Genomic DNA, 22,467 nt, shown 5'->3' with positions numbered 1-22,467 from the left:
CTACTGAAGGGTGTGAATACTACTGTGCATTGAAGAGGCTATTTGCTGTAATGCTTTGGAAAAGAAGGGATGAGTAGATGGGATACTTGGCTGGCAGAAACTTAGAATCACACTATTATTTTAAGCAATTTGTTGAACCCAAAGGCTGTTGAACAAAAGAGGCAGATGGTCCAGAGTTTCCTTAAATTTATGGTACTGAGTATTTTTTCATTATAATATTGCAATTGCAGGGAGAGTTGTACAGTCTTGAGAAGAGAAAGCAAAGTGTCAGAGAATAATTAGTGTGGACTAACTGTATAGAAGCACTGTAACACATTCCACTCACTACACATCATAACTTTATCTCTTGGGAAAGAAGACGAAGGGAGGTGGGAAGGCCACTTTGATCACCTCAGAAGGGATAAACAGTGAGATTTCCTGCTCTTACCTGACTTCAGTTCACACTGTAATGTGACCTTGCAAAACATGCTGATAATAATAATGGAAAAAAAAAATGTGGAAAAAAATGTGAAGAGAACACAATGCTAAATGTAAAATGCTGGATGCTTAAACTATCCCAACAGATCATTTTGCTTATGCCCGTGGGAACACCCTCCGATGCTTCTAATCTTTTACGTTTAAGTTAAGTTAAGTTTAAGTGGGTGTAATACGTAGTTCTCAAGAGTGGAACATCATTCAATGCCTCTAAAGGGCCTCTAAATAATTTACATCTCTTTCCGAGTCGACCCATGTCTCATTGATAACTGGATGTCAATATCAATTTGGGTCCTTAAACTTTCACTTTCCTTTTTCCATTTTCTGTCACTCAGCAAGCACTGATGTCACTGCCCTAAATTTCAAAGCCATCCACCCAGAAGGCCATGGACAGACTGACAGGAAGAACAGGGAGAGGAGGGCCTAATGAAGGTAATTATATAAGAGGCAGTTGAGTAAAAACCTGGGTATGAATCTAGCAAACAAGATCATTATCAGAGTAGTCTTTTCTCCTTGAACATTACCATTGTCTCACTATGTTAATGTTGCTTTTTCCAGATAATGACACTGGCCAAAATGAGAATGCCAATGGAGGGAGAAGGGGAAGACGGGGAGGTGCACAGGGAAACAGGGGAGTTTCAAATGGCAGATTTAATGTAGAGAACCCTGTAGGGGAGGGTGGGAGAGGAGGGGGAGGCAGAAGGACACAAAGCGGTGGGAGAGATCAAGGTCAAAGAGAGGAGCTAGATGGAAGAGGAGGGGTAGGGGTTCGAGGGAGAGGCAGAGGAAGAGGAGGAGCAGACACATGGAGAGGGGGAGAGAGAGGGGGAGGAGGAGGAGGCAGAGGGGGGAGAGGTGGAGGCAGAGGGAGAGGAGGAAACAGAGGGGAAGGGGCAGAGAGAGGGAGAGGTGCGGTGAGAGGCAGAGGAGGAAGAGGTGGAGAACGAGGTATACCCGAAAGAGAGGGAGGGAGAGCAGAAGATGCGGCTGGAAGGAGAGGAGGGCAGAGTGTGGAGAGAAACAGAGGTAGAGGTGGTGAGAGAAGAGGTGGTGGCCCGGGAGAAAGACGAGAGAGGAATGAAGGGGGATCGAATTCTGCAGGCGGGGGTGGCACGCCACAGGGCCGTGGGCTGGGCTACAGAACATTAGAGGAGCTCTCTGGAAAAGACCCGTCCGAGGTGGCCATCACCCTCTCCGCTAAGCCCGCCCTACAAGCCCTCCTGGCTGAGAGAGAAATGAGGCAGGACCTAGTGCAACTCATCTGCCTGGTACTGAGTAAGGCCTTCAAGTCACAGACAGACAGAGGCACCGTACAGCACCTGGCCGGCGTGGTAAAAGACTCAGGGTTTCTCCACACCATCCTGCCCCGCTATGTGGCAGGCATGGGATTAGAGTTCAACCCTGTCCGCAGGGAACAGTACCCACAGCATCTGGACAACATCCTGGCTCTTCTGTCCAAGGTAAACGACAGAGTGGATGAATGAATGAGCCAATCAGTCATTCAGTTGAAGAATAAATTAAGGAATAAATAAAAAAAATACATTGCTAACTCTGCACAAAAATGACTGAGCAGAAAAGTCTGTTCTGATAGTGGGATAGTGAGTGCTTGGACAGGTGATGAATAGATGCTTGCTATCAGCAGCACTGATAGCATTGCACAGTACTACTACTGTGCAATGAAAAAAGCGGAATAACATTTTAACTGCAGTAAATTAAAGCAACTGTCAAACTAACAGTGCCTTCAAAAGTAGCTCCAACTACATCTACAAATTACATTGTGCAAAATGAACATATTGAACAAGTTGTATTAACAATTGTTTGCTTGTTTCTATATTAAATAGACTTATTGTTTAAGCCTTATTGTGCTTCTTTCCATAAATAGTTGTTAAATTAGTATTTGAACTATAGTTTAATTATTCCCCATCACTGCTTATCAGGTGCTCAGCATCTTCCCTGCTAGCTCGGTGCAGGCAGTGTCTATGCTCGTGGTCCTGCTCCAAGAATCCACCAACAGCCTGAGGGCATCAGGAGTGGACGTCCAGCCTCAGACGGAGGAGAAATTGGAGACCCTCCAGGGCCTGGTCAAACACCTCCAGGACAAATTCAGGGAGGGGACCCTCCGCTCAGACAGGGACACCTATGCTCTCCTACCCACCGGTGGTGATAACCCAGGTAATGACCTCTGACAGACGTTTGTATCGAAATGCTCCTTTTAAGTCTACATTTTGATATCCTGCCCCTGACACAACATTGCAAAATCAAGCTGAAAACAGTGATGCAGTGATGAATTTTGAATGTTTTTACAAGACTGCAACAAATAGTTTCGTAAGTATCTGAGTACAAATAAAATCTATCGCTCCCACTACTCTTACCTCAGGTGGGGAAGAGCAGCAGGACTTCAGGAACCTACCCATCTACCCAACACCAGAGGAGTTTCATCAGGACCAGAGGCCCTTCATTAGATCCAATCTCATCTTTCAACGTTACGCCAACACCCACCTCTACCTTGATACACACTTCCGGCTGCTGAGAGAGGACTTTGTGCGGCCACTCCGTGAGGGAATCCAGCAACTGCTTTGGACCCAACTGGACATGGGAAGGAATGACAACCCACTGAGGAGGAAGCGCTTTGATGATATCAGAGTGTATTTTGACACACGACTGATGGTGCCAAAGTGCACGCAAGCAGGCATAGCCTATACTGCACAGTTTGACTCTCAGCCTCTTAAGGTTAGTCTCTGGGTGGATTAACATGGGTGTTTTGTCATAGTTATATATTAATGACATGTAACTACTACAATCAAGCATTTTTTACATTGTTATGATTCTGTTCTGCAGTAATAAGACTGATTTTTATTAATTTTATGATTTATTATTATTTTATGGGCCTATGGAATTGACATTTTGATAGATACAGGGGTCTTTTGCTATATGAATAACACATTTAAAAGTATAAATTAATAAATCATATTTAATAATACTCTCCCCATCTTTCCCACAGTTTGTGCGCTGGCAGAATTCCAAGAGGCTGATCTACGGTTCCCTGGTCTGCCTGTCGTGTGATAACTTTGAGAGCTTCTTGTTTGCCACAGTGTCAGACCGGGACCCCAGAGACCTGCAGAGGGGCCAGGTCCAGATTATCTTTTCTGAAGAAAGCAGACGCAAGTTGGCCACAATGCAGGTGGGACAGCATACTGTGTAGGGCAGCATGCTGGGACATGCTTACTGGCAGTTGCTAAGGATACATGAGGTCATGGTTTGACCTCGGCCATCTAATTTAAGTTGCAGAAAAGTTGTAAAAGAAATGTATATAGATGGCCATCATATAGATGCCACTTTTACACATGGTTGCAGCACTGCTGTTATACTGTTGCTCCATTCTCAAGAGGGATTGTAAGGAACATCCTGCAGTTCCTATGCAGGATAGATGCAGGGTGAGGGATTTATGCAAGTGGGTATGGTGTTATATAAAACAATATACAAAACGTATACCATCCCACAGACGGACCAGTCGTTCCTGATGGTGGAGACTACTGCCTACTTTGAGGCCTACCGCTATGTTCTGGAGGGCCTTCAGGAGCAGGAGGAGGATGACCTGCCCTTTCAGAGGTAGGTGTGTGTGTGTGTGTGTGTGTGTGTGTGTGTGTGTGGGCGTAGACCAACTTAGAATCTATCTGCTGTGCCATTCCCTCCCAAGCAGGATAGATTAGCATTTTTCAAAGAGTCAAGGTCATAGTTTTCATATAAACCACAGCACCTCCAACGAGGCTTCATGTGTGGATACTTTCAAAGACTCCCTTACCTTTTACTCTGACATCTTACTTTTATGTGTGTGTGTAGTTAGGGTGGGGGTACTTCTAATGAGCTATCACACATGGTTGAGTTCATAAGTTGCATTATCTTGTCTGCACTCCCAGTGCCCTTCCTCAGCAATACAGTTTATTACTCCGAGGTACTGTATTATATGAGACAGTTTGTTGGCCATCTGTCTCCCCGTCTCTCCTCTTGTGACTGTAAACTGAAACAGAATTTTAAACACCATGTTTCTCTCAAAACTGCAACATGTGAGTTAACAGTAATCCCCCGCAGCATCAACAGGGAAGGGAGGTGTTGATGTCCCCCTCTGGTGGTCGGGAATTTTTATAAACAAATTGGTACTATACAGTACACTAAATGAAACATACAAAAACATATTCCATAAAAACATAAAATGGTTCTCCTTTATTGATTGTAACTTCATGCAAGCTACTAAAGATATATTGAGTTGTTTTTTTGTTTTTTTACAAGATTTTATGGCAATGAATTTTATTGTGGGTTTTTATTTGTGACATTATCCATTAAGGAAAGCTTTCTTCAGATAATGAGATTAAAATGATTGACAGCATTATAACCTTGCCCTAATTTGTCACCAATAGGCACCAACATATTAACAAGGATCCATTTATAAGAAGTCTCCATATCCTCGTTTTACATGAATAGATAATGAATTCTAAAATATTTCATCCCATCTGTAACACTTCCAGGTACATAGTGGAGTGCAACCCAGATGTTCATCCCCCAGCTTATCTGGCAAGAGCAGATACTTACAACCTGTCATCCATTGCTGACCCTGAGTACAAGAACAGCATCAAGCCTTTTCACAGCCTGAAACCAGAGGCCTGGCCCAGCATGGAGGAGCTGGGGCTGGATGAGTCTCAGATGAGAGCCCTCCAGCTGGCCCTCACCAAGGAGCTGGCCATCATACAGGGACCCCCTGGCACTGGTAAGACATTAAAAAGGTCATTGTTGGATGGATGACTTAATTTATTTCTGAATGAATATTCATCAGTTTTGTTCTAAGAGGCTTGATTAATTCTGTAAAAGTGTTTTTTGATAAATGACAACATCCAAGGTACTGCAGAGGTTAATATTGCACCTAAGAAACATCAGGCAACTGTTACCTTGTTTTGACGTTGCTTCCATTCCCATGTCCTCAGGAAAAACCTATGTTGGCCTGAAGGTCGCTCAGGCTCTGTTGACCAATCAGAACCTTTGGGGAGATGTATTTGACGATGGTCCAATGCTGGTGGTGTGTTACACTAACCATGCCCTGGATCAGTTCCTTGAGGGTAAGAGTCAGCTAAGTCACTCACACAAGTCATATCCCAAATTATTCTCTAAGCCCTACTTCCTGTGCTGTTCCTGAGTGGTTTGGCAGGTGATTTGACGACTCGGTCAGGTCTCTATAAGAAAAACAAGATAGATCTATTCCTAACACAAATAAGAATTCTTGGCAGGTATATTTGTTTACATGCTGCAGTGTTGGGTAATGGGTCATGGATATCTGCTGTGATGCTCCAGTAATGACTTTTGTTGTTTGTTTTGCCTCCTGCTGTGTTCTGTGAGATGGGAGATGTAAGACAAGCAACCTTTCTATTCTAAGTGGATGTGATGTGCATATGCTTTCCTTTTGTATCAAAGGTATCCATAGATTTCTGCCGGAGGGCATAGTGAGAGTAGGAGGCCGCAGCAACAGCGAGGTCCTGAAGCGCTTCACTCTACGGGAGCTGACCCGTTCACATGACTTCAGACGCAAGCTGCCGTCTCACCTGCGTTTCGCATACAGTGAGGTGAGCTTTATGAGAAACTGTCTGACCTACGGGACGTGACTGTTTAACATTAACCTTAAGAAACAGGGCCAGCATTCACACAAGCCTAACTTTCAGAACTCATTTGCACCACACTTTCTCATATGCATTGCAAAGTGTTATCACACACACACACACACACACACACACACACACACACACACACACATATTTTCGTTTCTATTCCCAGCACAGCCAGTATATAGCACACTTTGTCTGCCAGATCATTGTATTCATGTCCTGTTCCTCAGATTTACAAGCAGCTGCACCAGGAGGAGATGGAGATCCAGAGTCAGGGTGTGAAGCTGGAGTGCAGTCTGAGGGGGGTCCTGCGAGAAAGATTCCTAGAGAGGTTCATTTCAGAGACGCACTGGAGCAGCCTGCACTCACCACCAGTGAGTCATGCCTTAATAAATAAAAACACTTGATTTGTAGATGTTCATATTGAAAAAAAGCTATAAAAAATATGCTTTTTATTTAAAGCCCCAATTCAGGGATTTTTGATTACAAAAGTTATGACCAATGAATGATGATGATGATGGAAAATGAAGTTTGTTTTTTTCACTCCATCAGAATTCAAAACAAACAATTAAAACCTAAACAACTCATTAAATATTTATAATAAATTCAAATCTGCTGTTTTAAACTGCTGTTGCATGCCAGTCCTGTCATTCCTTACATTAAGAGCATTATCACGCAAATTGAGAATGAAAAACAAACAATCTAATCCCATATTTTGGTTTCGGCAGTATGGCCTCTTTTGTCTTTATTTCACAAAGATTCAAGTCTAGGTCTTCCTCAGGTGTGTTTTAAACCTGCATATATAACCTAAAACCACTGGACACAAAACCACTTAGCTATTAGATATTTAGATATTTTTGTGAAGCAAATCACTCAGGGATGGAATTTTATCAGCCCTCTAGCTCGTGGTTAGTGTTGTTCAATCCGAAAATGTTGAATTTTCTGCATGGTTTACTTGGGGTTAAGACAGATGACTACTGAGCCAGTCAGAAGAGAAGGCAATGCAAACTCATCAGTTCATGTTTATGGAATGATTCGTAGTGGCAGGATGGTTTCGTGACCTACGGTGAGAAGAAGTCCTGTCTGATGACAGAGTGGTTGGGTTTGGGCAACACCGTCTTCCAGCAGAGGGCGGCAGAGGATCTAAATGGAAATGGAGGTGAGGCTTTTAAGTGCTGCTACTCCTTAACAATGCAGGGTAAGAAGACCTGACAATTGGTTGCTCTTAGCACCAGTATTGTGTAAACAGCCTTTCCATCTTCTAAGAAAACAAGTGAAAACTATCTTAGCACTATTCACATGCTTGCCAGCTGTGAGCATCATGGCAAATAATGTAAGTGTTAAATGTTTTTCTGTGACAGTCATGGATATAGACAACATCTTTAATTTTTTAGCAGACCTCTTATTGAGATGGCAAAGGTTTTGGAGAAGAAAGTCCTTTGTTTACAGTTTTGGATAATAACGTAGCTGAGTGACAAGATTAATAGGTTAGGCATAGAGAACACATATTGATAATCTCAGTTATTATAATGCAGTTGAAATGTTATGATTGTTTTACATAAGTTTAACAAGAAATGTGTGGATGTGTGATAAGACAGTGTGCTTGTGTGGGCTGATCTTCATTATAAATAAAGTATTTTAGTAATTGATGTTGTGCAGGTAGGTGAGAAGATTTAATGAGGTGATAACAAGTTTGATGAGTTTTGAATTATGTGCTGTTTTCTGAATGTTTTACTTGGAAATTGTTTTGTTTTTTTCTAACTAATACTGGTGGTGTTAATCCCCTAAGCACGATTTCATAATTTGTGCAGACAAATGAAAGTGTCAAAATTCTGTCATTATCCACTCACCCTCAATATCAGTCAAAACTCAGCTGAAGTTTGTATGAACGCAACACACACAACGAGTTAGCCCCCAGTTCCATTTCAATGCTCTCCCAAACAACTGAAGTAGATTAGGTCTGCTTAGAATCCTAAAAAGGGCATAACATGACCATCAAATTTCACTTAACAGCTCCTGCAACATAATACAAGCGTTTTGTAGCCAAACAATTGCAATGTGAGTCCAAAAGGCCTGTATTTACCTCATTGCCTCCTATATTTATGTCGCAGGCACATCTTTGGTTTTGAAAGAGTGAAGGCGCTCAGCCAAAAGGCTTTGCTTGCTCACATCCCCAACTTGCTCTATTAGAGGTGCCAGGCTCATCCCCCACAGACATCTCAGACATGCGCAATTCAGCAATGATTTACTGAAAATCCTACAGCCAGTTAGGTTGGTGACACACTAGAAGATGCATGTCAGCATGCTGCCAAGCATAAAACATATGTGGGGAAAATGCTAGCTTGAAATACTATTAAAAAAACTAGTGGGGGTGTAAAAGATAAAGCGGCAAGAGAAAAAGCTGTTCCTCCAGAGATGAATACATACATACACACACACATAATACATACAGTACATACAGTATATATATATATATATATATATATATATATGTATATATATATATATATATATATATATATATATATATATATATATATATATATATATATATATATGCCATATGCTGTGAATTAGTCTTTTGAGTAAAATAGACAACAAATAATCCACCACAAACAGTTTAGTTATCCCATTCCAGTGACATAAGATGAGGGTTACATATACCATGAATCTCCGCCATTCCTCATGGAATATATTGTACATATTGAATATATGTAGACTGATATGTATAGTATACTGCTTACTGTATGTTTTGTACCCTGTTCCCTAAGCCAGTCCCCCTGTATGTCATCCCTCTGTAAGTGAAGTCCTGCCATCCTTATACCATGTGTGTCAATATGTACTATGAAACTTTATAAGTTGTCAAGTTGTCTTCACCAGTGTGAATAAGAAACATTCCTGTATATTTATTGCACTTGGCATATGAAGAGTTTCTGATACTGATTCTGTTTGTAATGTTTTAGATATGGATGCACAGGAGGCTTTAGAGGTGGAGGAAGAGGACCTCCTTGAAATCGCAGAGGAGGCAGATCTGATCCAGGCAGAACGAATCATTGAAGACAACTATCATCCTAGAGGTAGTAAAGACGATGAAAAGAGGGAGAGAATGGAGGAGACCATCAGAGAAGTAGAAGAAATGATGCTGGCTATGAACCTGGAGAAAGTCGAAATACAAGCTGACCAGAGTGGCGAAGGATGGGAGGTAAAATAAAACCAGAGTGTATAATATTGTGGAGGTTTTTCAGAAGTTAGTGTTTAACATAACATATAAGTTAACATTTTCCAGTTTGTTTAACCTATATTCAGTCAGGTAAATGACTGAGGACACATTATTATTTACCGCAATAGTAGACTGGTTTGAGGGGAGTATAGCTGCCCAGTACAGCCACAATCTGATCAATACGGTGCAGCGCCTCTGGACGAGATGGTTAAATTCCTTGCTCAAGGGCACATCAAGGGCCAGCTGGTCTGGGGATTTGTGTTCTTCATATCATGAGTTTATTTCTCTCTCCGTTAAACTACTGCCGTGCCAAAGTGTCTATGTAACGTTAGATGTAAACTGTTATTTGAAACAGACAGAGCCACGGCACCATCCTATTTTAATTAGAATGAAACGCAAAGGTGTTCCAGAGTGAACAGGTGATGGTTAGGAGTTCAAAACTTGCCATGTTCCTGTCTGTTTATTCAGATGCAACGGGACCAGAGGAAAAAGATGAAAAATAAAATCAGGAGAGAGCTGGGGAAGAGCTTGGCTATGGTTGAGGCTGAGGAGGATGCCATCTTGGATGTTTGGACCCTCAGTCTGCCAGACAGATGGAGACTCTATCGGTAGCCCTGCTTCTCTTTTTTCACTATTTATGCCCCTCTTTTCTTTTTTTTTCTTTTTTTAACTCTAACTCCTCCATCGCTTATGATGTTCCTCTCCTATTGTTTTATCCAACCTTCCTTACATTTCTCCCTTTCTGTCCTGTCTTCCCTCCCTCTTCATTTTCCCTCCTTCCTCCCTCCTGTTTTCTCCCTCGCTCCCTCTCTTCCCCGAAGCAACCTCAGTCTGGTAGAACTACTGTCTATTCCCAGTGTGTATAATTAAGTCAACTAATCACCAGGAAAATGTATCCCAGAGGATCTTCTCACCTCAGAGAGCCAAGATATAACGCTAAATTCCTATCACCGTGGAAACAGGACTGCAAAGACTAATGTTTACATAGTCCTAATTATCATTTGAACTAACAAATAAGGTAATTTCCTTCCAAGAGAGAGATACAATATGTTTTGCTGCAGTTTGTTTAGCTCGACAGAACCATCAAGCAGCAAAACCACAGCGCTGTTGTTTTTGACCTAGACTGTTAGTTTTGGTCCAAATGCTGACCTAATAATGAGAGTTAATGTTCTCGAATAATTGAATCAGTTGTCATACTGTTTGACTATTAGTCATTTACTCTCTGTCTGCAGGTTGTGGGTGGCACGCTACAGGGCAGAGCTTCGTACCAAAGCCCTAGAGTCTGAACAGGCCTATCAGAATGCAGTAGACAGACTGGCTGATGTACGACGCCATGAGAGCCTCTGTGTCCTCAAGGAAGCCAAGGTACAGTAATGGTTGTAAAATTAGTAGCAATGTAATTATTGCATTGGTAAATAGTATGAATAGCTGTTTTAGAATTACAATAGAGCCTTGTTTACTCAAATTCTTTTGTGAAAGTATATTATTTCAGAGAAGGACATATTTGAAGCACTTATAGCCTATTTCTCAAAATTAAGCTTATTTAAAAAAAGAAAAAGTTAAAAAGGAAGAGGAAATGGAAAAAGAAGTTACGCTCAGTTATTAGAATATAATTTCACATTGACACATTTGTTTTTCATTGTAATTTACTGGGAGGCTCGGATAAGAAAGGCTCTGCTGTAGTTTATTGGTATAGCAGTAATTATGGTAAAACACCACTAAATATGCTGATATTGAAATTAGTAGTGGTGGTAGTTGTAATAGTAGTAATAGTATTGTTTGTAGTAATAGTAGTAGTCATAAAAATCGTAGGAGTGACAGAATAGTATATAATGACACAACCTGCCCATCAGGTCATCGGCATGACGACGACAGGGGCGGCCAAGTTCCGGAAGGCTCTGCAGGAGGTGAGTCCACGGCTGGTGATCGTAGAAGAGGCTGCGGAGGTTCTGGAGGCTCACACCATCACCACACTGAGCCAAGCCTGCCAGCACCTCATCCTCATAGGAGACCACCAGCAGGTAAGAGCCCACTAACTGTAGGTGGGCCTGTATGGTATATTGGTAACACTTTCTATGAAGCCCATGTCTATATTACATTATAATCATACTTATAACACATTATAATGCCATCATAATGCATTATAAGTATAGTTATAATCATGCATAGACAGTTATCATGTTTTATAACATTACTCATAATCTGTTATAAAGCTTTTTCATTTAAGTGGTAATGAAAAAGCTTTATAACAGATTGTAAGTAATGTGTTTATAATGTTATAAAACATTATAACTGTCTATGCATGATTATAACTATACTTATAATGCATTATGATAGCATTATAATGTGTTATACGTATGATTATAATGTATTATAGACACGGGCTTCATAGAAAGTGTTACCGGTATATTTTACTAAGCCATAGTCCTCAGACTGAAGTTACACCATTTAGGTCCCAGGTTGAAACTTTGTGTGTGGCTGTGTTGTGTGCGCATATTTGCCTTGGAGGAAAATGGATGCTTGTCAAAAATGCATGCCATGCCATTACCAATTCACAGGGTAGAGCAAGTAAAGTGGGGAGTGATATGCTGGACATCAGTAGACTATTACAACAACTTGTCTGTGCCTGCCAAGGACATATGGCCAGGCAGCCTGTCCAGCAATCTGCAGTATGGGATCACAACTACACGCAATTCCATCACACATCTCAATATTCTGTTCTGGTATCTTCTTCCTTTGTAACTTCTGTCTGCTCTGTCCCTGTATAGTAGAACCTATATACACTTAATGCTTGTTGTATTGAAAGTCTAGCCAGCATAGGAATTGAACTTGAAATAGAGTTTGACTTGAAAATTGCTCTTAATGTAACTTTGGCATTCATCAATTGAAATTCAATGGCCATTTTCATACATCAGTTGCATTAGATTAAAATGGAACTGACTCACCACTTTGCCTGGAGCTACAGTTTTCTCTCATTTCTCTCTCTCTCTCTCTCTCTCTCTTGAAAAAGAAAAAGAAGAAATTTAATTTACCAGACATAAGAATGGCTACAAGCATAGCTGTAGATTTGGGGGGAGACAGCGGGACATGCCCCCCTCAATATTAGGACATAGGTGAATTATGAATCCCCCACCAAAATTATTTCTGTGTTAAATGCATTACTATATTTTTAATCACTCTGTATTTGGCCACAAGCACAAACATCCCTTCCCTTTTCAAAAACGGAGCCTCTCCCCTAGTTGTCTGAAACGTTTTTATTTTTTTTACTCTCTTTTATGCCTTTAAAGACATTTTGACAACAAATTAGAATGTCATGTTTCATATCTTGATTAATGTTTGCCATTTAGATCAGGGGTTGTTTAACAATGCCTTATTGTGTTTCACATTGACCAATAATCTCTCATACCTGCATAGTTTTCTCATCTCTCAAATGTATATGTTTTGTTTGAATCTTGCTGATTAAGTGACAGAAAACAGGGTTGCATTAGGCTACTATTCTGCCCATAGTATGTTGGTGTGATTTGCTGGCCAGAGTTTGCTGACCTAAGGTTGATTAAGCTATTTAAACTACCAGGCCCTTAAATTACTACAGGTGTGGTAAAAACTAGGCATGAAAAGCAAAGCACATCATGCAGTATGATGGAAAAAATATGTTTTGTCTGTTTATTTCATATTTTTAAATCAATTTGAAACTGTTTACTTTGAACTGATCTTCCCTGGCTCTATGAACAAGTGTTCAGTGCTTTGTTTTGTGAAACTTAAAACTTGAATCCGTGCATGTAATAGAGGTGGATGGATCACACTTTCAGGGTAAAATAAGCTTTGGCATTGTTGTGCTGTTCATTAATCACAGGTTTGGTGTTGAATCAAGCAGAACACAATGCTTCACATTTATACTAGGATTTGTCTTACCTCCCCCACACCCCTCCCACATACACAGTGCACAATCACACTCTGTCCTCTAGCTAAATAAGGCGCGCACACACACACGCACGCACACACACACACACGCATGCGCTCGCACACACACACACACACACACACACACACACACACACACACACACACACACACACACACACAGGCAAAACAGTGAAAAACTAAACAGGATAGCAAAAGAAAGTTGGACTGCATTTGCATACACTCTATATTCCCTTCCAGTCGACCTAAAACAGAAAGATAAACCAGAATATTGTTCAGCACAGCAACAATAGGGTGGTCTTATCCATCCTAGCCTTGCTAGAGACTGTAGCTTTGGCCTGTGTCTAACCACTGTGTAACCAGTGATAACTGGCCTCTAGTTTGCATTTTCGTGCAGCATTTGCTCTCAGCCTTGTTCAAATTGAAAACCTTCTGCCCACCTTAAACATGTAACCATGAAAGTGGAATGTCATTTTCTCACAGCCATCACTTGAACAAGACCTACATCAGGAGATTAGGTGGAGGTAGAATGAAGGCTATGAATGTCTAACCCCTATCCCTCAATTCTTCACTTTTGATCTTGGTCATTGCAGTACACTGAAATATATTATATTGTCTAAAATGCACAGCTCTATAGCCCGTAGGTCTGCATGGTAGTATGTCAGGAGAGAGCTGGGGTTCATTTCTCAGAGCATAACTAGAGATTATTTTAGTGTGTTTTGATAACCAATGGTAATTTCTCTAATTAAGCAAAGTCTCAGTTACTGAATTTTGTGAATTAGCCTGCTGGGAGAGGCCATCAGCAGCAAATGAGCAGGTTGCATAATCAAACAAAAACCAAGCCCTTAACCTGTCATAATTAAGTCTCCAAACATCATTAACAGTAATTAGTAGGCTATAGAAAATGCGTGTACAGTAATCACTACTGTTTCTTTCTATAGTTGCGCCCCAGTGCCACAGTGTTTGAACTGGCTAAGAACTTCAACCTGGAGGTGTCCATGTTTGAGAGGCTGGTGAAGATGGAATTTCCATATGTCAGACTCAACTACCAGGTTTGTGTTACTGGATCTATCAATTCCCTGATGTTATGGCATGAGCAATCTACCAATCTATCAACAAAATGTGGAAATTCTGTATATGGTGCAGTTGAAAACAAAATAAAACTAAGATGCATGACCCTCGATTTTTCCTGTGTGCCTTTGTATGTTTGCTTGTGTGTATGTGGGTGCTCATGTGTATGTTTGTTTGTGCATGTATGCCTGTGTGTGTCTGTGTTTGCGTGTTTGTTTGTACCTCTCTTCTCTGCAGCATCGTATGAGGCCAGACATTGCCCGTCTCCTGACGCCACACATCTACTCTGAGCTGGAAAACCACTCCTCTGTCTTGGACTACGACAACATCAAGGTGTGTTTTATATTCATATGCTCTCCTGCTGCGTCTCCTTGCTTTTCCTTGCAGTGCATACTTGTTTTTGTCTTTCTTGTGCAGACATAAAAGCATCGGCATGTGCTCTTAGACTTTTAAATCTATTTAGAGTCATCTGACAAAGTCAAAGTATACAAAATGAGTATAGGATGTAATGAATATCAAAGAATATCATAAATGAATACATATTCAAAGTTTGCTAATTTTTGTCTTACAGGGCCTTAATACCAATTTGTTCTTTGTGGAACACAACCATCCGGAAGAAGAGATCAAAGATGGGAGGAGCCATCAGAACCGACATGAGGCCATGTTTGTAGTTTCCCTTTGCCGGTACCTCCTCTTTCAGGACTACAAACCAGAGCAAATTACTATCCTCACAACCTATACTGGCCAGCTCCACTGCCTGCGCAAACTTATGCCCTCCAGCGAGTTTTCAGGGGTCAAAGTACACGTGGTGGACAAGTACCAAGGGGAAGAGAATGACATTGTCCTGTTGTCTCTGGTCCGCAGCAACACACAGGGCAAGGTTGGCTTCTTGAAAATCCCCAACCGTGTCTGTGTAGCCTTGTCACGAGCCAAGAAAGGTCTCTACTGTATCGGCAACAGCGTAATGCTGGGCCAAGTCAAACTGTGGAGCAACATCTTCCACACCTTGAGAGAGAAGGATCAGATTGGCAGTGCTCTGACCCTGTGCTGTCAGAACCATCCAGACCAACAGATCAAAGCCTCCTGTGCCGAGCATTTCAAAGAAGCCCCTGAGGGGGGCTGCAAAAAACCATGTGAGTTCCGTTTGGATTGTGGCCATGTTTGCTGTACAGTCTGCCACCCTTATGACCCTGAGCACAAGAAGTACAAGTGCAGCAAGAAATGCCAGAAGATTTTATGTGATCTGGGACACAGGTGCACATTAGTGTGCCACAAAGCATGTCCCAAGGAGTGTCCAGTGAAGGTTGAGAAGATCATACCTAAGTGTCAGCACAAACAGATGGTTCCTTGCCACCAGGACCCAGAGAAGTTTGTATGCAAGGAGCCTTGCCAGAAGATGCTCCAATGTGAACATCAGTGTGATTCATGCTGTGGGGAACCATGCACCAGTAAGTGCACGGTGAAGGTCATGTTAAAACTGAGCTGTGGACACAGCCAGCAAGATGCTTGCTATCACAAAGGACTGGGACAGGAGCCCAACTGTAGGACCCCATGTAAGCAACAGCTAAAATGCGGCCACAACTGTACTGGCAATTGTCACAAATGCTATCAGGGGCGTTATCATGTCCCCTGTTCCCGCCAGTGTGAACATCTCCTGATTTGCTCCCATAAGTGCAGGGAGCCTTGCACTCGTGCCTGCCCCTCCTGTCGGATGCCCTGTGAGAATCGCTGCATCCACAGTAGGTGTAGCAAGCCGTGTGGCCAGCCCTGTGCCCCTTGTGTTGAGCCCTGTGCTTGGCAGTGCCCTCATCAGAGCTGCAGTAAACTTTGCCATGAGCCATGTGATCGCCCACCATGCACCCAACCCTGTGCTAAGACCCTGGCCTGTGGCCACCCCTGCATAGGCCTGTGTGGAGACAAATGTCCAAATAAATGTCGCATCTGTGATCATGATGAGGTCACAGAGATTTTCTTTGGCACTGAGGATGACCCTGAGGCCTACTTCATTCAACTAGAGGACTGTGGACACCTCATTGAATCCACAGCCATAGACAGATACATGGGGATGGATGACAACCAGCAGGCTCATGAAGAAGAGCAGGTGGCCATAAAACTAAAAGAATGTCCCAAGTGTCGAACCCCAATCCGCAAGAACCTCCGCTATGGATCTCACATCAACCGCAGTCTGGCTGAGATAGAGAAGGTAAAGGAGAAAATAAATGGACATCAGACAGATATTGCAGAGCAGAGGATGGCCCTTACAAAACAATGGAGAGACAAGGAGGACATTGTAATCTTTCTGCCTGCGGAATATATGCACATCAGACAGAGATTGAGAGCTTCCCATCTCACAACAAATGAGCTGAGGGTCCTGGAAAACCAGATGGCTTTCCTAACAAGAGTTGAAAAGCTACTGAAGATCCAAAGGGAGCAAATATCTTTCATGCAATGCCACAGTTTTGGGAAGAATGTTGAGGAGTTCCTGAAGTGGCTCATCGACCCCCAGCAGAAATTTACTGACCAGCAGGTCTCTGATTTGCAGAGTGAGCTGGTGAGAGTCACCCTCTTGGCTGAACTCAATGCCCGTTGCGAAATGGCAGACAAAAGAGGACAAAGTGCCAAAGTTAAATCTGAAGTACATGCTATAAGAAAGGTTCTGGAAAAGCTTGGTGAATTCACTGAGCAAGATGAACGCCTGGTGAAGCAGGCCTTGAAGGATCTGGAAGACAAGCTACCACGCACAGGCCTGGGGATCACTGACAAAGAGAGACAGATGATTGTCTCAGCGATGAAAATGCCACTTGGACACTGGCACAAATGTCCTAATGGCCATGTGTATGTTATAGCAGACTGTGGAGGGGCTATGGAAAGTCGGCGCTGCCCTGATTGTGATGCTACTATTGGTGGGGCAAACCATACCCTGGCCAGTGGCAACCAAGTAGCATCAGAAATGGATGGGGCACAGCACGCTGCTTGGTCTGAGGTCAACAACCTTCTAAACTTTGATCCAAATAACTTCTGAAATCCCATCTTGAAATGGTATGCTTTGCTACCGAAGGTAATAATCTGTGACATTTTCATATTAATAAATGTCAATTTTTTTGCTACTCTGTATCACAAATTGATATCACACAATAATGAATTTCCCTATACCCAGTACAAGCTTTTACATTTGCTGCTCTAAACACCTGGAGTAGGCAATGGTTTCTTGGGAAAAATCTTCTGGTGCACAGGAAGTGATGTGTTGAACGTTTAGGTTGTGTTACTTGTAGTTGCTTCACTAGTCTCACTAGAGACTACAGCCCATGCTCGTCTGTTTGGGGGTGTGGCAGGTGCTATCAGTCCAGTAACGTCAAGGCACTGGCGACACTGGTGCAAATCACTGGGAAGCGCAATGCAAAACACCATAGCAATGACCACTTAGCACCAAAGTCATTCAAAAAAATTAAAAATTGTATTATTAGATTATGAATTTGAATGTTCAATTTTGAATTTGAATACATTTTGATACATGTATATAACATCTTAGCTTTAATGTAGTGCAAGAAATTCATTCATTCAAAACATGCTGTACGCACATGGTATACTGTCAATGTGCTATGGGGTGTTGCTGTGAAGTTTTTTTTTTTTTCATCATAGATTATGTTTCCATGTTTTAGTCTTGCATCCTGAAAGGGAGGAACAAATGTATTTTATATGCAATATATCTATACTGTTTGCCAAAGGCTGTAAGAGTTTGTTAAATAATAAAGACTATAACCTCTGATATTTTCAAGACTCCTGTGTAAGTGTAAGTCTACTGGTGCCTTAACAATAGGTGGCAGTAAAACACTGTTGAAGAACAAATAGAGAAATGACTTGATATTTAAACATACTTGCAACTTTCTCAAAAGGCATACGAGGTATTTGAACCTATATGCACATTCCTTTTTCATTTCACACACACACATACACACACACACATGCATGAGAAGAAATATTGTCAGGGAAAGCAGTACATTCAGATAGCAGGTTGCTAAAGATATAATGGGGTTAAATTGAATTACAGGTAGATATGGAAGTCTGTGTGAGCTGAAGTGCAGAACAGACTGGCTTGGTCCAGAAAGGCAGATTGTGGTTTTATTACTCACTACTTGTATATGGGCCTTCATAGGCTGAGGGCATTAAGCTAAGCAGAAATAATTAACATACCGGTAGAATCATGGAATGCTGCATACAAGTACAACATATTTGACACACACATATGCACACACACCTACACAAACACACACACACACACACACACACACACACACACACACACACAGTACAAGGGAACAGCCTCAGAAAATACCGTTTATGCATCATTTAGAGAGTTGCTGTTCTGTAGTATTATTAACTGCATGGTAGGAGATATTCTCTCTTTGTCTCTTTCTCTCTTTCCCTCTCTCCCTCTCTCTCTCTCTCAAGAGTTAATCATTGGTGTCTCTAACAGAACATCTTTGGCAGTGAAACCAAAGCCCCAAACCTGAAATGGCTACAATTCCTCTCCGACAAATGCAGGACTCACAGTCGCTGACTTTCATTTTAGCATTTTGCAACAGCTTGCATCACTTTATTACATGATGAATGTGTCCCTGTCACAAAATCAGCTCCAATGCAAACTGTGCTCTCCGCAGAAAGGAAAAAAGAACAACAAAAATGTGCTGTCAAGACAAGTGGTAAAAACGAGCAAACTTTAAACGGATGCCACTCTGTCAGTATTTATAGGGTTCAGGTATGAGGCTGAGAGTTGGACTAAAGGAGGCACTGCAGAAAAATGGTAATATCCTACAGGGAGCACTGTCTCATCTATCATGTCAGGCGGCCTTAAAGGATGTTATTGTCAGAGTTTCAGCAAGTCTGGGCCTGCACTAAAACCTACAAAGTCGTTCTCTCCCACTGTACAGTATGTGGTTTGATCACTGTCTCTAGCAGAACTGATGTGACTGGGTGGGTGGAAACAGCAAACTTGAATCAAGGAGGAGCTGACACACCAAGCACTGATCTGTGAAGAGAAGAAAAATACTGCAGGGAATGTTAAAGGTAACACCTTAAAAGGAAAAATCTCCTTAAAACAAAATTCACATAAGTTACCCGTCTGATCTTGGACAGTACAATCAATATTTGTGAACTTGAACAATTCTCTCCAAAAACTAGCAACAAGAAAGCCAAGACTATGATGTCAACAAGAAAAAAACTTTGTGGATAGGAAATTTGCCAACACTGCGACAGTACACTGCTCTATCTTTCACCTAGATGGGTAACAAATTGTTTCTGGCAACAAATTGTTGATGTAGTCCACAAAGTCTTTTCAATGACACAACTCGGCAGAAAGTAGCCTATCACTTGATGACATCACAGGCTAGAGTCTTGGCTCTCCTATTTTGTCTTAGAGTTGTTTATGTTCACAAATATTTAATGAAGTGTTAGAGAGAATCGGAAAAATACATGCAAATATATTTTTCATTATGGATTAGCCTAACACAATAAAGATAACGCACTGCATAACAGACTAGCAAGACTATTTGCCTGATTACAGGTGTGAGGCTTGGTATTGAATGATTCACCACAATGATTCAACACAAATAACACAAAGGAGCATGGAATTATTGAATTCAGGGATAATGATTTTATGGGAAAATATATGTGCTTTTTGCAAATGATTATTGGATTATTTGTGATATATGTTGGGATTGTTCTAAAGGAACTTTCACTACCTAGTTTTTTTTTTTTTTTTTTTTTTTTTTTTTGGTCATAAGGAAATCCCGCAGTGGAATTCATATTATTGTCAGAGCATCCCAATACAATTGGTGGACAGTATCAGACTCCTTGTGTGTGTGTGGGTGTGTGTGTGTGGTGATTACATTTGATGTGTATTCATTTGTTAAATAGTTTTACTAGATAATTTCATGACTCCATTCAGGCAGGGTTAACTCTTTATTTCCATGACTTGTTGAAATGAATATTGTCAGGCCTGGACCTGACTAGCACCCCAGAGCGGAGAGTCAATCCACTTGAAAGTAGAGTTTGCTGAACAGTGTTCACTTGATACTGTCACCACAGCAAATCACCACAAATCACAAATCCACAAACTTGCTGCCAGTTATCAGTCACTGCTTGAAAAGAAAAAGGAAGCTCTTTCTCTGACTCTCATGACTTTGTATTGACATATTAATGATCAGTAGGCTACTTATATTTGACAGTTTCAAACTGACTGGGTTTAACAGCAAAAATGAATATAACTTAAAGTTACGTATCCAATTTGGTTAAAAATCGCAGAGAAATAATCAAGATGAGCTCCACAAAAACATTTTTTCCCCATTAAAGGACAGCATCAGTGATGTCTTTGCAGTAAAATTGTAGCCAGCGATGACAGCTCAATATTACTCTATTTTAGTGACAATGCATCAAGGTATGCTTAAGGTCTCTTTCCCCCCCAAGGTTCACTTTTAGCAGTTAATTGACAAGAGACCTGGAAATATGCTGCAAGGGAGAGAGACGCAGCTTGAAAGCAGACCAACAAGAACACGTGAGGTCTGCAAAGACAAGAGTCTTTTCAGTTACCCAGACTCTGGGCACCAAATTATCCTTATCCTGTTGGTTGATTATTAAGAGACGTTTGGGCTGTAAACCCACACACAAGGGCTATATGCACAGTAAGAACTGCCGGTATTGTGTTTGCTGCAAGGGTAATGGGTTTGTATTATCAGAAAATTGTTCATTAATGTTCACTTGGTGGCATTTCATCAGCAAAGCTAGTTGAGGCCCAAAGTTTTTGCCTTGGAGGCCTCCAGCTTCCAGTCATATCCTATTATGCTCTATTATATAGAAAAATGTATACTGTAGTGTGTGATACAGTATAAACATTAAAAAATAGAGAAAACAGCCTTGCCCTTTAAGCAAAACAAAGTCACTAAAGATTAGCTCTCGATCCTGTGTCAACTTCAAGCATCTTCATGTGTTGCTGTAACCATGTTTCTGGGTTAAATAATAAATGAGTGGATGTTTACATGGTTGTGGTCCAGAGAAGTTCTTGTTTTTAACTTTTTTACTGCACAGCAGTTGAGAAATAATTGCAACTTGTGCAACTATGTTTAAAGGATAATGTCACTGGATTTGACATTTAATTTGTTTTGCTGCAAAACAGATTCTACTTTCTGAAATTTCCCAATTGATTTCAGTTTTTGTGAATGAGTTGTGAGATCTCAAATTCTAGGGAATGCAACAATATCATCGAACTGGATTGCCTGAGAGAGATGTACAGTGACATGACTGTCCATACATTTTTCTTCAAACCATTGAAAGCCTTGTTTATGCTTTGTCAGAACTGCTTCTGAAAAACGCCCAAAATGAGCTTCTGAAAGCCCAGACCCTTCGTGGTTTTCAGAACATTACGATATGTAGTAGGGCTGCACGATTATGGATAAAATGAGAATCTCAATTTTCTTGCTTAGAATTGAGATCACGATTCTCACACACCATTTTATTGCACTCTTTTGCCTGATACAGACAGAGACACAACAAAAAATGCGATAGTGACTGATATGGGACACATCAACTTTGTCAGCCAACCATCGACACTTCGCCAGGTGGCCACTAGAGGGCGTCTGGCTGTGAGATGCAGTGTTTCACATATAGAGTGCCACAAAATAAAAAGTTGGTCTATGTATAGAAATGTATCTAAATCGGGGCGCCCCGGTGTCTCACCTGGTAGAGCGCGTACCACTAAGGCTTAGTCTTTCCCGCAGCTGGCCTGGGTTCGAATCTGACCCGTGGCCCTTTGCCGCATGCCATCCCCTCTCTCTCTCTCTCTCCCTACATTTCTGCCAACTGTCCTATCAAATAAAGGCAAAATGCCCAAAAAAATAATCTTAAAAAAAAAGAAATGTATCTAAATCGATCTCTGATGTGCCATGATGTCACATCACGTCCTGTCTGACGTGGAGATGCGCAGACCAGCAGCATTGTACTCAATCTGACAGAGCCGCATGTGTGAAAATAAAAGTGAAACTTTAAATTCCACAATTTGCTCGTAACGGGATTTGTAAACAGTAACCTGATAACTCCTCTTCTGCTGCTCTACAAATTTTAACGTCATAACCTTGTGGTTTT

General features: G+C 41.4%; 1 protein-coding gene across 1 annotated transcript; it reads left to right on the top strand.

The window, feature by feature from the left end:
- Nucleotides 1-1,570: 1,570 nt before the first annotated feature.
- Nucleotides 1,571-18,100, top strand: znfx1 (zinc finger, NFX1-type containing 1). The gene is made up of 17 exons (XM_071903848.2): nucleotides 1,571-1,934; nucleotides 2,412-2,646; nucleotides 2,852-3,204; nucleotides 3,476-3,655; nucleotides 3,977-4,083; nucleotides 4,998-5,236; nucleotides 5,451-5,582; nucleotides 5,935-6,083; nucleotides 6,353-6,496; nucleotides 7,164-7,281; nucleotides 9,086-9,324; nucleotides 9,811-9,950; nucleotides 10,575-10,707; nucleotides 11,196-11,363; nucleotides 14,205-14,315; nucleotides 14,572-14,667; nucleotides 14,906-18,100. The coding sequence occupies exons 1-17, from the start codon at nucleotides 1,710-1,712 to the stop codon at nucleotides 17,354-17,356; spliced, it is 5,220 nt and encodes a 1,739-aa protein (XP_071759949.2). The 5' UTR covers nucleotides 1,571-1,709; the 3' UTR covers nucleotides 17,357-18,100.
- Nucleotides 18,101-22,467: the final 4,367 nt, after the last annotated feature.

Source organism: Centroberyx gerrardi, chromosome 5 (assembly GCF_048128805.1).
Source record: "Centroberyx gerrardi isolate f3 chromosome 5, fCenGer3.hap1.cur.20231027, whole genome shotgun sequence".
Classification (NCBI taxonomy): domain Eukaryota; kingdom Metazoa; phylum Chordata; class Actinopteri; order Beryciformes; family Berycidae; genus Centroberyx; species Centroberyx gerrardi.
This window is presented reverse-complemented; position numbering and strand designations above follow the sequence as displayed.

What these genes read in the sequence shown, in the direction of transcription:
- znfx1 (XM_071903848.2), top strand. Translation starts at nt 1,710, where the DNA reads ATGAGGCAGGACCTAGTGCAACTCATCTGCCTGGTACTGAGTAAGGCC. An exon ending in GGATCTAAATGGAAATGGAG is followed by an intron (nt 7,282 to 9,085) that starts GTGAGGCTTTTA and finishes GTAATGTTTTAG; the next exon opens with ATATGGATGCACAGGAGGCT. An exon ending in TGGACTACGACAACATCAAG is followed by an intron (nt 14,668 to 14,905) that starts GTGTGTTTTATA and finishes TTTGTCTTACAG; the next exon opens with GGCCTTAATACCAATTTGTT.